Source organism: Cordyceps militaris (genome assembly GCF_000225605.1).
Source record: "Cordyceps militaris CM01 unplaced genomic scaffold CCM_S00002, whole genome shotgun sequence".
NCBI lineage: Eukaryota > Fungi > Ascomycota > Sordariomycetes > Hypocreales > Cordycipitaceae > Cordyceps > Cordyceps militaris.
The window spans coordinates 3,875,269-3,889,678 of record NW_006271970.1 but is presented as its reverse complement, the minus strand read 5'-3'; the positions used below and the strand labels follow the sequence as shown (position 1 = coordinate 3,889,678).

The window sequence follows — 14,410 nt, the reverse complement described above, 5'->3', positions numbered from 1 at the left end:
CTCAATTTGCAACGGAATAAAAAATGGTTTGGCATGGTTTGGCCTGTTTCAGCAGAGGGGAGGGAACAGAAATGTGACTACACGAGGCTCCGCTATGCGAGTGAGCAACAGGTCACTTCGAGTACGCTGGTTAGTTCTAGAAACCAATTGCGTCTAGAATACCACAAACTGTAGGCTAGGACGTATCATAGTTAGTAGGGAGCTGCGTCGAGTCGACGGGATGACGAGTGGGGCTTTGCTGCAGGAGGCCTCGCAGGATGAGGAGGCTTTACAGGAGGAGGAAGCCTTGCAGGAGGAGGAGGTCTTGCAGCAGGAGGAAGAGGCTTTGCAGCAGGAGGAGGAGGCTTTACAGGAGGAGGAGGCCTTGCAGGAGAAGGAGGCCTTGCAGGAGCGTAGAAGATGCATTTTCTCTGCTGAGAGCAGCGCATATCACTACTGATTTGACCCTTCCACTATTGAAGCCTACTCCACCAGTCTTGTTAGTTTGGCGACAACTCGATGCGAGAGTAGGAGCATCTCGGGGTAGTCCAGAAAGATTGTGTGTATAATTTTATCATTAACATATGTCTGTACTGCTAAGAATGACCATGAAATCCAAAATCGACGTGCGTCAAACGTTTCCTACAATACCCGGCAATGATTTAGGCTGCAGCTCAACTGGTCTAAGCTATCGTGCCGCCCGGCATGACCTGCATATTGTCACCTTCAAAAGTTCCATGTGAATCAACAAACTGATAGTACTGGTCTAGTTGTCATCGACTAGTATAAAGACCTCCATCTCCTCAAATACTTTTCGGTATTGTGAAGCACCATCAACATTGAAAACATACCAAAATGAAAGTTCCCGTCACTCTTCTTCTCATCGCCCAGGCGTTCTTCGCTGCAGCAGGTGCTGCTGTTGTTGCTCGTGTACCTGAAGAGCACCAGGGATTCGACGTACTTCGCGCTCGGGTGGGAGCCCCTCCGCCTTACCATCCGACTCATGATGGGGAACAGTATGTATTCCGAGACGCTGTGTTGCTTCATTAAACTAATGTGTCTCAAGATAACTCTCATCGGCCAGGAGGGGGGGGGGTTAAAAGTACATCACACTCTTACTTCCTCTCCTATTCTGTCTTGAGGCCTATAGTTCCGCTTTTCGTATATTATGGTAGAACACTCTCGTTGATATTATCTTACCAAATAAATAATATACACAGTGCTCTAATAACGACGGTGTGATCGTACCTCTGTGAGAGCTGCTCGTCACCATAATGATATTCCTCTGTAGCCTACTTTATGCCTCCTGTGTAGTTGGTTGTTTTGTAACATCCCGTGGCAAGCTATAAGAAATAAGTTCCACCATGCCACGCAAGCGTGCTGCTCCCACCGACAATGGTACACATGCCAAAAAAGCCAAGACAACCACCCAAACCAGCCCCGACAAGGAGACGACACCAACCGCGCCTAGTGCGGCAGCGGCAGCGGCAAAAGTCCCCCAGAGGTGGTCGCCCGTTTCCGTCTCGGCCAACATTGCTAAAGGGCACGAGGAGCGGTTCGCACAGCCCAACGAGGAGTTCGTGTTCGAATGCTATTGTCCGCCTCGGTTTGAACGCGCATTGGATGAATGGGAGGACGAAGAAGACGATGAGGATGAGGATGAGAATGAGGATGAGAATGACGAGAACAAGAACGCAGATCAGCCCAAGTGCGATGCCGCAAAGACCTGCCTCTGCCACAAGAAGGCTACGGACCATCCGGATCACCCGTGGGTGCTCAGCGTGGCTGGCGAGCAGATGTACTTGTCCCAGTTTATCATGGCCCATTTGCGACCCAGACAACTTCAGCATGTACACAGTGTGCACCTGCACTCGATGGTATAAACTTCACTTCGTAAACCGCCATTATCAGCCAGCCTCGCATACGGGCCTACGATCATCAAGAGCTCATCAGGTTGCGCCACTTGCAAGGGATTCGTAAGCGACGAGAGAATAGGATCTTCTGGTCGTGGAGAAGTCGCATTTTTTTGCATTTTCGCATTTTTCTTCTTTCCCGTGTGATGGTGGTTGGTGGTGGTAAATGTCGCAGTGAAAAACGGTCCGTTTGTAAAGGAAATGCTGGAGACCGCCTTCCGCCTGGCATACCACAAAGCCGTAGGTACCTGGGTACCGAGTACTCCGTAGACCTTCCATCATCATCACCATGACAGATATCGAGCCGGCCACTGGGCCATCAAATTGACTATTGACACCATCGATTCGCGCTGAATCCGTTACTCGCTCTGATGTACGAATTATTGCGCGTTTGCCTCTGCCGCTCCTTGAGCTTGCCACCATCCACCCCGGTGACCAGTAGCTACTAAATATGATGTAGGGCAAAATAACTTGACCCCACCACAGCTAGCCGCCCGCAGTAGTTATGTACCTACATACGCGAGTAAGGCCTGTTTTTGGACAGGGTACTAGACAGGTCGTTTTTTTAATAGATAATTTTCCCCTGTCACAACGCTGTTGACGTCTCTGACACGGCTTATAAAAAATATACATGTTTTTTAACACGTACTGACAGCCTGACAGCGTTGTGACAGGGGAAAATTACATGTTGAGCGGAAAACGTGTCCAGTGCCCTGTCAGAAAACAGGCCTCACGCGCGTAGGTAGTTATCCCTACCAGGCTGTTTGTTGTCTGCTGATAACAGGTGGGTAGGTACGGAGTACAGTACGTACAGTACCTACGAATTACGTAGGTAGGTATTTCCTGTAGGGGTAGCATGTACAAATGCGTACATATGATCCCACCGCATTCTGGTGTCATCACAAGTAGCCTTATTACCGAGCCTTTTAACCCATCACCGCTCCTCAACAAGCCTCCCTATGCTGTCCGTTTTCCCTCGGCCTCTGCACAGATTCATTTCGTTGCTCACCTTCCATAGGTACATACCTAGCTAAGTACCTAGGTGGCAGGCAAACAAGCTAGCCTGGACCTGCTCGCTGCCCCTCACCTCAATCTCAAGAGCGCCCCAGGTCTGCCCGCCACATCAGGGGCGGAAAATAAAACAAGGCTTGGTCAAATGAACAATCGCTCTTCCAACCAACTTACCCGGCCAATTAGCCACATCTTCGCCATGTCGGACGCCGGTGATAGGTATGTGACTTTCTCGGAGCGGCGACTACGCAATCAATCTGCCCTTGGCCCCTCCTCGGTTACCTGAACTCTCTTCCCCTCAGTCCACATGCTTCTCTCCTAGGCGCGTAGTGGACCAACCGACCGCACCACCAAGTGCTGGTCCATCCATCGCTCTCCCGCCTCTGCAACCTCTTCCCCGCCCCGTTCGCCCTCTTGTGCCTGATCGCAAACTGACTCTCGCCCGTCTCCTTGCCTCTCTCTCATAGTACGCACAAGCGCTCCAGATCTTCGGCAGCCCTCGCCTTGCTCAGGCGACGAGAAACTCGCGACGAAGAGTCGGGCTCCGACGACGCTCGCTCCACTGTCGGAGGCGCAGCATCTCCCAAGCAGTCCAAGTCGTCCATCCTGCCTATTTCCCGCACCATTTCGCACACAAGCAAGCTCTCCTTGAGCAGAACACCCTCTCAACAGCATCGATCCCAGCAGCAGCAGCAACCGCCGGCCACAATGAAGCCTGTGGCCCCCGCTCAGGACAAGGTCCCCAGCCTCGAACAGTCCGTTCGGAAGTTCCGTGTCGTCGAGGCCCTACGCAACGGCGACACGGCTGCCATTTCGAAAATCATTCGCGAGTCTGCCGACAGCGCCCGCCGCACCAGTATCTCCTCGAATGCCACCTCCGCCACCACTGCCCTCACAGCTCTTGACGATACCACCGTCCTCCACCTCGCCATTCAATGCGCCGAGTTTCCCGTCATCGAATACGTCCTCTCTGATGGAGCCGGCATTGTTGATGTCAACGAGCGTGACCGCGACGGCAATACTCCCCTTCACGTTGCTGCCACCCACGGTCGCACCGCTGCTGTCAAGCTTCTCCTCGAGCAAAAGGACATTAACGAAGCCCTCATCAACCTCCAGGGCAAGTTCCCCATCGATCTCGCCAAGAACCCCGACATCTTCCAACTTCTTCAGCTGTCGCGCTCGCTTTTTACCGACTCCAAAGTACGACAGGTCCAGGAGCTTATCGCCAGGGGCGACTACGACACCCTTGCAGAGGTCCTCGAGGAGCCTCGCCTCAAGGCTGTCCTCGACATCAACAGCCCCGAATTCGTGTCCGAGCCCGTCACTCTGCAAACGGGCGGTACTTTACTCCACGAAGCTGCACGCAAGAAGAACATTGCCCTTATACAAGTCCTGTTGCTTCATGGCGCCGATCCCTTTCGCCGTGACCGCAAAGGCAAGCTTCCACAGTCCGTCTCCCACGACGATAGTATCAAGGCCATTCTCAAAAAGTCCCCCGCCGCCGTGGCCGCTCAAAGAGGTATCCAAGAAAAGGCTGTCCTTGGCCAGGCTGCTACTCAAGGCGCTGCCGCGGGCTCTGGTGGCGAGCTCGTAGCTGGCAAGGAAGCCCGCGAGATGAAAGGCTACCTCAAAAAGTGGACCAATTACCGCAAAGGCTACCAACTGCGATGGTTTGTCCTCGAGGACGGCGTGTTGAGCTACTATAAACACCAGGATGACGCTGGCTCCGCTTGCCGTGGCGCCATCAACATGCGCATCGCCAGGCTTTACATGAGCCCCGACGAGAAGACCAAATTTGAAATCATTGGAAAGTCTTCGGTAAAGTACACGCTCAAAGCCAACCACGAAGTCGAAGCCAAGCGTTGGTTCTGGGCCCTCAACAACTCGATTCAGTGGACCAAGGACCAAGCCAAGGAGGAGGAGAAGCAGACGGCCAGAAATGCCGAGCTTCTCCGCCAGGCCAAGGCCGACCCCAATGCGCTATCTGTCCAGGAAACACATAGCGAGAGCGCAAGCATCTCGGATCGCCGGCAAAGCAGCTCGCATCTCCCGTCGCGTTCCATCTCAAGCACTAAGCTCTCCCCGCACAAGAACGACCTCACAAGAGCCAGCACCACTGGCAGTGTCGATGAGGAAGATGTTTGTGATGCCACTACTGATGGTGGAGCGTCGCGAGCTAACGACGGTCTTACTGTCATTCATGGAGAGGAAGACGATGATGACTATGACGAACAGAGCGTGCGCCAAGATCCCCGCGCGACCAAAGATGCTCTCAACATCACTGCACAGTCAGCCAAGCTGCAGCTAGAGACCATGACGGGTGTTCACAATGCTCTTATGGCTGAACTATCGCAGCGACCCGCCACACCGCTCTCCGATGGCAAGGTCACACAGGCTCTGTCAACATATGATGCAGCTATTCGCAGCCTTACTGGCCTTATTGGTGACCTTTTGAGAATATCCAAAGATCGCGATGCTTTTTGGAAATACAAACTTGAGCGAGAAACGAATATGCGACAGATGTGGGAAGAGAGCATGGCTCAAGTTGCGCGGGAGCAGGAGATTCTGGAAGCCCGTGTAGATGAATCGGAGAAGAAGCGCAAGCTCACCAAGAAGGCTCTCCGCGAAGTCATGGAGGGAGGCACTCCTTTGGATGGAACTCCGGTGCTAGAAAAGGCGCAAGAAGATGTTCAGGTCGCCCCCACATCACCGGGTATTCGCAGTCTTACGCGGCAGAAGACTGCACTCGATCAAGTCGCAGACTTTTCGGATTCGGATTCCGATGATGGAGAGGAATTCTTCGATGCGGTTGACTCTGGTGAAGTGGAAGTGGCTGAGCTTGCTGAGTCGCAGCCTACCGAGCCGCAAGCCGTCGTTTCGTCGAGCATGGATCTCAGCCCATCCTTCAAGGGTTATGAAAATGGTATCCGTCATCGCCTCAAAATGGACGCCGATGACCGTCCCAAAATCTCTCTCTGGGTAGGTTTCTTGCATGCTTGCAATAATTGCAACGTTCTAATTATATACAGGGTATTCTCAAATCCATGATTGGCAAGGACATGACCAAAATGACTCTTCCTGTATCTTTCAACGAACCCACGTCCTTGCTGTACCGTTGCGGCGAAGATATGGAATATTCTGATCTCCTTGACATGGCGGCTTCTCGGCCCGACTCACTGGAGCGGCTGATTTACGTCGCGGCCTTTGCCGCCAGTGAATATGCCTCGAGTATTGGTCGTGTAGCCAAGCCCTTCAACCCCCTTCTTGGTGAAACCTTTGAATATGTTCGTCCCGACAAGAACTACCGCTTCTTTACTGAGCAGGTCAGCCACCACCCGCCTATTGGTGCGGCTTGGGCCGAGTCGCCCAACTGGACGTACTGGGGAGAGTCGAATGTCAAGTCGAAATTCTATGGAAAGTCTTTTGACGTTGCGCACCTGGGTACTTGGTTCCTCAGGGTCCGACCTACCAACGGCGGCAAGGAGGACTTTTACTCATGGAAGAAGGTGACCTCATCGGTCATTGGTATTATTACTGGCAACCCTACTATTGACCACTACGGTACCATGGAGGTGAAGAACTGGACGACTGGCGAAGTTGCGAAACTCGAAATGAAGCCTCGCGGCTGGAAGGTGTCGAGCGCCTACCAGGTTGCGGGCAAGGTTATGGATGCGGATGGTGGAGTGCGCTTCAGCATGGGCGGTCGCTGGAACTCGAAACTGTACGCGCGCCTAACACCGGGATACGAAGCCAACCTTGACGCCTCCGGAAAGGGGAGCAGCGATGAGAAGGTGCACAGTGGTGGCATGACGGACCCGACGCGGCCCTACCTGGTGTGGCAGGCGAATGAGCGACCTACAGGGATTCCCTTTAATCTGACTCCATTCGTCCTGACATTTAACCATCTCGATGACAAGCTTCAGCAGTGGATTGCGCCTACGGATTCGCGACTGAGACCTGACCAGCGTGCGATGGAGGATGGTGAGTACGATTTTGCGGCGACGGAGAAGAACCGACTGGAGGAGAACCAGCGTGCGCGGCGGCGCAAGCGTGAGGAGGCGGGAGAGCACTTTACTCCAGCATGGTTCAGCAGAGCGCGTTGCGAGGTAACGGGCGAGCAGTATTGGCAGTTTAACCATGAATACTGGAAACGGCGTGAAAAGGCCGGACCGGACGGTGATACAGCTACGTGGGCTGGCCTGGAACCCATCTTCCAGGACGAAGAGCCAGACTCGGTGAAAGAGTAGAAAATGGTGCTAGATGACTCAAGGTGTCGAGCACGTGCAGGCGACAGTATATAGCAAATTTATTTGTGGTTGTAAAGAAGATTCGGAGCGTTACTGGGCGCCGGCTGATGTCAAGCAGACAGTCATTTGCATGTGCTATTTGGGGTGCAGTTGAGTGTCTCATGATGACAACGGGGCTTGCGCGGAATCGCGGTGCAAAACATAGTCGGAAGCCGCGGAACTCAAAGGCTGTATTGCTAGATACGTTGAATATATGGGATACACTTGGGAGAGGATCCAGATAGCCATGCAGCGGCTATAGAAGTGTAAGAACGGAGTTTACATGGATTATGGCAGGGGTTGCAGGCAGTGACGCAACAGTGCGGCACAGCCGCCTGGTGCAAGTCAAAAGTCCGGGGAAAGGCACCGGACCGAGGCTGGCTCCTCTGTTGGCATTAACTATAAGGACAGGCCATCCTTTCTCAACTAGTTAATAATGCACTAGGTAGTCTCAACTAGTTAGGTAGGTAATTGGCGCCACGGGGTGCGACTAATCTGTACATACTCCATAGTCAGCCAACTGGCCATTGACGAAACGCCTCCATCTCCGTCCAACTAGTGTGCCTCGGTTAAGCAAATTGACGTTGAACTGCGACCCAGAAGCTCGGCCCGCCCAAACTTCGATTAGTTATCCCTTTCTGACGTTCATTCGCTTCATCTTGAACGTTTTTTTTCCTGTTGCACAATACGTCATCACTGCAGAGGTTCTCTTTGTTCTAGTCTTTGGGGGGTCCTTCTTTTTTTTAAACATCAGCACAGCCAATCGACACTCGGGCATTACACACGTTCACGATTAGCATTGCACGACTGCGACTCGATAGCAAGACGGAGACACAGACGGTATACCGGCAAAGAAAATGCCCGACACAAAGCCTCCTTGGGACGAGCGGACGACGCTGTTGCGACCGCCTCCGCCGGATCCGAACAAGGCGCCGATTGAAAACGTCCTCGAGGTGACGGAGCTGGCCGTCCTTGGACCTGTACGTGTTTGCCCCCCCCCCCTGTCCAACGACAGCAGCCTTGCTTCGACCATCATCCACTGCACCCATCCAAAAAAGAAAAAACCTCACATCTTTTGCCCAAGTGTCTAACCGCCGCCACCCAACCTGTAGGACATCTTTACCAACGCGCGCGAGCCCTGGCACCCGCCGGGCGCGCGGGGCATCTACGGCGGCTCCGTCATCGCGCAGTGTCTCGCGTCGGCGCAAAAGACGGTGCCGGCCGACTTTCTGGTGCACTCGTGCCACTGCTACTTCTTGCTGGCGGGCTCGGGGACGACGCCGATCCTGTTCCACGTGGAGCGCGTGCGCGACGGGCGGTCCTTTGCGACGCGCACGGTGCAGGCGCGGCAGCGCGGACGGTGCATCTTCACGACGACGATTTCGTTTACGCGCGAGGGCAGCGCGGGCGCGGGGCAGGTGCACCACGCGGCGCTGCTGCCGGCGGGCGCGTCGGCGCCGCCCGAGGACTGGGACGGCGAGGCCGAGTGGGAGAAGCACGGGCCGGTGCAGTCGCTGACGGTGCCGCGGGGGCCCGAAGACGACGCTGGGGGGCTGCCGATGGACCAGCGGCAGCACCTGCGGTGGTCGCGGATGCGCGGGCGCATCTCGCCCGACGGCGGGCACCAGGCGCACCTCAACGCGCTGGCGTACATGTCGGACAGCTGGTTCATCGGCACCGTGTCGCGGCTGCACCGGCTGTGGCGCATGCCGTTTGCGCCGGCCGACGTGCCGGACCTGCCGGACACGGTGCGCGCGCAGGTCGCCAACATCCTCGCCAGCGACGGCTTCACCGGCGACGACGTGGCCGCGTGGGAGCGCCACCCGAAGCTGGGCATGATGGTCAGCCTCGACCACAGCATCTACTTCCACGAGCCCAAGCGCGTGCGCGCCGACGAGTGGATGCTCAGCGAGATGCAGAGCCCGTGGAGCGGCGACGGCCGCGGCTTCGTCGTGCAAAAGATCTTTGCCGCCGATGGCACGCTCCTCGCGAGTTGCATGCAGGAGGGCGTCGTCAGGCTGGATAATAAGGGACGGGAAAAGGCGGCCAAGATGTGAGTTGGTGCATGCGGAGGCATTCTGTAGAGAAGGGGACGGGGACGGACGGACGCTGGGAGGGGTATCATTGGCCGAGACTGTTTACTTTGCTAGGGATCAAGACGCCGTTTATAATTTACTGTGTAGATGATAAGATGCATATTATAACTCTGTTGCCATACGGGATAGTTGTTGGGGGATGTGTTATGTGTTGGAGTTGGTTGATACCAATGGCTGCGCCGTTGAGGAATGTGCTTGTTGTAAGCAAGGTTTCAACTATTGTATATGCGAACTATCTAGCGAAGGCTATCCAACGTTGGACTAATAGTCTACCAACGGTAGTCTACAGGATTTTACGCTACCACGGCGGATGTAGAATTAGCTTCATGAAACGCTGTTGGATGGGCATCGGCGGCGAACAGACGAATTGGGCCGTGCCTTATTAAGCACAGCCAACTACAGCGTCGTGCTCATGTCTGGACGATCTTACAACTCGTCCTATAATAAGTCTTGACGCTATACGTACGCCACTTGCCTGCAAGGTGACGGCGCGGCTTGTACAAATAATCCTGCCTAATAATATAGAATAGAGCGCGTTTTTTTTTCAAGCATCGAACCAGCGTATTAGACGGAGAAAAGAACAAGGGAGATCAGCGTCGGAGGAACTAGTGGGCCAGACGGAGAAATAAACCCTGGATTCTACTAATTGTCAAAGCAGACAATCCATCGTTCAATGCACGGCGCGGGTTGCGGTTCCATTTGGCACTCGGTCAAGTGCTGGACGAGGGGGCTGGAATGGTGGACATGGTGGACATGGTGGTGTCAGCCTTGTCGCAGCGGGGCGGGGCACAAAAAGACTGGGTGGGTGCCTTGTGGAATCACTGTAATCACTGTAATCACTGTAATCACTGCACTGTAATCACTGTAATCACTGTAATCACTGTAATCACTGTAATCACTGGTCACAAGGTCTTTTCGGTATGTCGGGTGTAACATAATTTGTACAATGAGCGCGCTGAAGCAGCTAGTCCCTGCGCCCGCTTCATAGTTAAAATCCCAGACGGGCAGTCGCGTCATGCGCTCCTTATTAGCCGCCCACCCCTTTCCCTTTTTATCAGATATGGGCCGCTGATGATTTTGTCTTGTATAGTATGAGTCAACTGTTTGTACTCCCTTCCGACTCGGGCGAGCCAATGGCCGCTTGCGCCCCCACTGGTGTCAGGCTTGGCGCTCTCAGCCGCTCTCTCCGCATGGTTGCGGGCGCCGCCGCTGGGCACTCGATGGGCTTTGCAGTGCTGTAAGTTACGGCTCAAGTCGCTGATGAAAGAACGATTTGGTTCTCAGTACCTACAACTAAAGGGATGACTCGCCACTGCCAAGCAACAGCAACAGCACTGCCACCAGCAACTTCTTGTGGTGGCTGCCAGATGAGGCTGCAGGGCAGCAGCCAACTTTTTTAGCGTCTCGGCAGCGGCGTTGATGATCCACTGAAAAGGCAGACCTGGGACAAAAACAAAGGGTGGGCAGCCTGCCTTTTTTTTAAAGCTTGCCGGGGCGCGTTGAAGCCTGAACGAGACTACATTAATAATTACACCCACCAGTCACACTTCGTTACGCCTGCTAGTTGCAACCAACCCCGTTGGCTCTCTTGGCCCTCCCTGTATTACTCCGGCCAGCAACACCCGCCAATTGCTTGCTGACCCCAAAAATAGGTACCTTGGTAGCCTTGGTAGTAGTAGGGAACCCTGGTACCCAACGTTACCCCAAATCTCAATTTGACCTAAATACCTTGCGCGCCGCCCATCCGCGAGACCTCTCTTCTCCATCCTCTCTCTCTACTCGCTAGCATTGAACCAATCTATATCCCATCGCGCTGCCCAGCTAGACGTTGCTCCTTCTTCCACCTCGTCGTCTGCTGCGTGACTTGTCCAGCAATGCGCAACCTCGTCATCCTCGCGGCCCTCGCGGCCCTCGCCTCGGCCGGCACCGTCAGCGTCGACGTCCACAAGCAGCTTCCCCAGCTCGACGACATGCTCAAGATTCACAAACGCTCCGGCGATCCCGTCATTGACCTCCAGGCCATCAACAACGTTACCGGGGGCGGCTATTATGCCGACCTGGGCATCGGCACCCCTCAGCAGGTTCTGATGTTTCACCTCGATACCGGTTCCAGCGACACCTGGGTCAACCTCGAGGGCATTTACTTTTGCAGGGTTGGCCGTCCCGAAGTCGGTCTTCCCCCTTCTTGCATGAAGCAGTGTATGTCGCGCAAGCCCACTGAACAGTTTGCCCGCCTTCTTTGATGGCCTTGACCAAGCGCCCGCAACTATGGAGTCCCTCCGAGAGCTAACAATGGGCACACACAGTCGACCCTGATGCCAGTTCCACATACAACGTGACGATTCCAAATGGCTTCAAGATTGCCTACCTCGATGGCAGCACTGCCTCGGGCGATTACTTCCGCGATTCCGTCACCATTGGCGGCAACATGACCATCAAGCAGCAGCAGCTCGGTCTCGCCAAGCTCAGTGGCAGCCCGACCGGCCTCATGGGGTTGGGCATGAACGTCGGCGTCGCCGCCAAAAGGAAATACCCTACCATCATTGACAACCTCGTCTCCCAGGGCCTCATTGAAACCGCCGCCTTTAGTCTCTACCTCGACGCCATCACCGAGAGCCACGGCACCTTTCTCTTTGGCGGCATCGACACCAAAAAGTACATTGGAGACCTCGCCACCCTCCCTCTTGTCGCCGACGACATTCACGGCTCCGAAAACGTCACCTCGTACGCCGTCAACCTCGTCGGCTTCACCGCCGACGACATTTCCCTGCCCACCCTCAAAACAAAGGCCATTCTCGACACGGGCGCCACCCTGGTCCTGCTTCCCGGTCGCGTTGTCACCCCCATCAACCAAAAGCTCGGCGTCGTCGCCATCAAGGGCGTCGCCACGCCCTTCATCGACTGCGGTGCGGCCAGCAAAAACGCAAAAATCAAGTTCAACTTTCAGTTCAACGGCAAGACCATTGTCGTTCCTCTCAAGGAAATGATTATCGATTCGTTTACCAATCACCAGGACCTTTTTCAGAGCCCCAACCTGAGGAGCTACTTCAAGAATTTCGATAGGGTCTGCATGTTTGGCATCGCCAGCGCCGACGACTACAAGACCCAGGAGCCCGATCCCTTGGGCTCCGGCGGCAGCGCCTCCAACGAGCCCGAGTATGCTCTTCTCGGCGACACCTTTTTGCGCTCGGCCTATGTTGTGTACGATTTGGCCCGCCAAGAGTTGGCTCTTGGCCAAGCGTACCCCAAGTCGAACGAGACAAACATTGTCACGCTCAAAGCCAACAGCCCCATTCCTTCCATCAAGGGCATGGACGGTATGTTTAATGCCCATGCTTCGCCACCATCATTACTGACTCTGGATTGTAGCTCCTGCCGCGGGAGAGACCGCCAAGGACAGCGCTGCTGCCGTGGCCTGCGTCCCCTCTGCTGCCACTGCTGTGGTCCTGGCGCTTGCCGCCGCTGTGGCCGCTCTGTAATTGAATTACGTTTGCGACATTTTTCAAATACTACTGTATATATATTCAATGGATACATGGATACACGGGGGCTGCTTTGCATGTGGTGATGAGGTACGTCTTGATTGCATAAAGCTATTGCGGGCATTATAGAGTTGAGATACCAAGTTGGTTACGTTATGAGAGCATGAGGGGGATTCAATGATATAGACAATTGGCCCTTGGCCGATCTATTTAATACTATTCTTGTTTCTGTCATGATTCCATTGCTGTGCATATCGACGGAACTGGACCAGCTGTACGCCTGGGTCATGAATGAGCCGCAACGACGGATAGCCGTGTATGTACAGATATGAACGCAAACAACCAATGCGAGCTTAGTTTGCGTAATCCCACATTACACACCTCATTGCCCCAGACATAGCTGCACCATGGCGGATGACGTGCCCTGTCCGGGGGAACCCTGATGGCCCGAACCAGCGAGTGCGGGACGAGCGCTGGAGTTTAGCACATATATTCGGGTGCTCGAGGGAACCCTTTTGGCCCATCTGCACGTTTTCCTTTAAACAAGACCCCCCAGGGGGACCCAAAAGGGTATTTTCCTCCTACATGTTCTGGTTTTTTTTTCCCTTCCAAAGCTCTCTCGGTCCTTGCCGACTCTTCCAATTTCTGCCGCCGCCTGTTCCTCTCGCACTTACACACCTAGACGACCCGTCATGGACGAATGCTGCTGCGACCGCGATGACCTCGACAAGATTGCCAAGGGCTGGTCCATTGCCATGTTTTACTCCAAGGAGCGTCTGCGGCGCGTCTACGAGCTCAGCGACGCGCAGCTCGGCAAGGCCGTCGACGACGGGAAGCTCGTCCTCGAGACGTTGTGTCTGTTTGTGCACGCCTGCATCAAGCGAGGGCAGTACAGGTGCGTTTTGTCTTGATTCTTTTTTTGGGTTTTTTTTTTCTGCAAACAGCCGCTAGAAAAAGAAGAAAAAATGGTCGCCAATTATGAGGCTGACTGACCGTCGCGAGAGATAGGTTACCGGCCGAGTTTTGGCGCGTATTACAAGTCGAGTACGGCATTGTCGTGTACCCCTCGGCGCTGACAGAGGACGTCGAGGTCCAAGGGCTGGGCGTCGACATCACCTTTACCGACGCTTATTCAAAACACATTGGTATGTCGTCTCTCCCCAACTTCTTGTAGGCTTTTCCTTTTTCTTTTCGCATCCGTACTGATAGCCCGCAAGTCATGTTTGGCCGGTGCAGCAGCGCCTGCCACCCGCCGCCGTGCCCGTTTCAATACCTCCAGGAGCCTCCGCCCGTATACCAAAAATGAGGCCAAAAAAAAGAAAGAGTGGAAAGATGGGATATGAAGAAATTATAGTGGGAAATGAGAAAAAGAACAACGATACAAGGTCGTCATAGTACCGGGACGTGTGAAGGGAAAGAAAGCATGGTTTTGGTGTGCGGTTGTTTCATGAAAGCATGAAGGCGTAGTAGGAAGTGATGTATACTGCACAATTTATTCCTTGAATACTTTTTTTTTCTGAAGCAGACAGTTTATTTGAGTCAAACAACGCTGTTCAACGGAAGTGCTAATTCTTCACCACTGAGTGTACCTGTTGGCCATGCCATTATCATTTAACAGGGAGACGCAATTTTGCAAAGACGTA

At 54.1% G+C, this 14,410-nt stretch overlaps 7 protein-coding genes across 7 annotated transcripts; 6 read left to right on the top strand and 1 right to left on the bottom strand.

Annotated features, from left to right (window-relative positions):
• Positions 1–220: 220 nt before the first annotated feature.
• Positions 221–439, top strand: CCM_03165 (uncharacterized protein; the record flags this gene model as incomplete). The annotated part of the gene is made up of 1 exon (XM_006668317.1): positions 221–439. One exon carries the CDS (start codon positions 221–223, stop codon positions 437–439), a length of 219 nt encoding a protein of 72 aa, XP_006668380.1.
• Positions 440–662: 223 nt separating this feature from the next.
• Positions 663–984, bottom strand: CCM_03164 (uncharacterized protein; the record flags this gene model as incomplete). The annotated part of the gene is made up of 2 exons (XM_006668316.1): positions 663–745; positions 831–984. The coding sequence occupies 2 exons, from the start codon at positions 982–984 to the stop codon at positions 663–665; spliced, it is 237 nt and encodes a 78-aa protein (XP_006668379.1).
• A 359-nt stretch (positions 985–1,343) lies between these two features.
• CCM_03163 (uncharacterized protein) lies at positions 1,344–1,862 on the top strand (the record flags this gene model as incomplete). Its single annotated transcript, XM_006668315.1, has 1 exon — positions 1,344–1,862. One exon carries the CDS (start codon positions 1,344–1,346, stop codon positions 1,860–1,862), a length of 519 nt encoding a protein of 172 aa, XP_006668378.1.
• A 1,240-nt stretch (positions 1,863–3,102) lies between these two features.
• On the top strand, positions 3,103–7,150 carry CCM_03162 (oxysterol binding protein; the record flags this gene model as incomplete). Its single annotated transcript, XM_006668314.1, has 3 exons — positions 3,103–3,122; positions 3,371–5,882; positions 5,933–7,150. 3 exons carry the CDS (start codon positions 3,103–3,105, stop codon positions 7,148–7,150), a joined length of 3,750 nt encoding a protein of 1,249 aa, XP_006668377.1.
• An 896-nt stretch (positions 7,151–8,046) lies between these two features.
• Positions 8,047–9,246, top strand: CCM_03161 (acyl-CoA thioesterase II; the record flags this gene model as incomplete). Its single annotated transcript, XM_006668313.1, has 2 exons — positions 8,047–8,169; positions 8,302–9,246. The coding sequence occupies 2 exons, from the start codon at positions 8,047–8,049 to the stop codon at positions 9,244–9,246; spliced, it is 1,068 nt and encodes a 355-aa protein (XP_006668376.1).
• A 1,913-nt stretch (positions 9,247–11,159) lies between these two features.
• CCM_03160 (candidapepsin-4 precursor) lies at positions 11,160–12,764 on the top strand (the record flags this gene model as incomplete). The annotated part of the gene is made up of 3 exons (XM_006668312.1): positions 11,160–11,484; positions 11,592–12,602; positions 12,655–12,764. 3 exons carry the CDS (start codon positions 11,160–11,162, stop codon positions 12,762–12,764), a joined length of 1,446 nt encoding a protein of 481 aa, XP_006668375.1.
• Positions 12,765–13,000: 236 nt separating this feature from the next.
• Positions 13,001–14,073, top strand: CCM_03159 (uncharacterized protein; the record flags this gene model as incomplete). Its single annotated transcript, XM_006668311.1, has 4 exons — positions 13,001–13,083; positions 13,450–13,662; positions 13,776–13,912; positions 13,985–14,073. The coding sequence occupies 4 exons, from the start codon at positions 13,001–13,003 to the stop codon at positions 14,071–14,073; spliced, it is 522 nt and encodes a 173-aa protein (XP_006668374.1).
• Between the last annotated feature and the right edge of the window lie 337 nt (positions 14,074–14,410).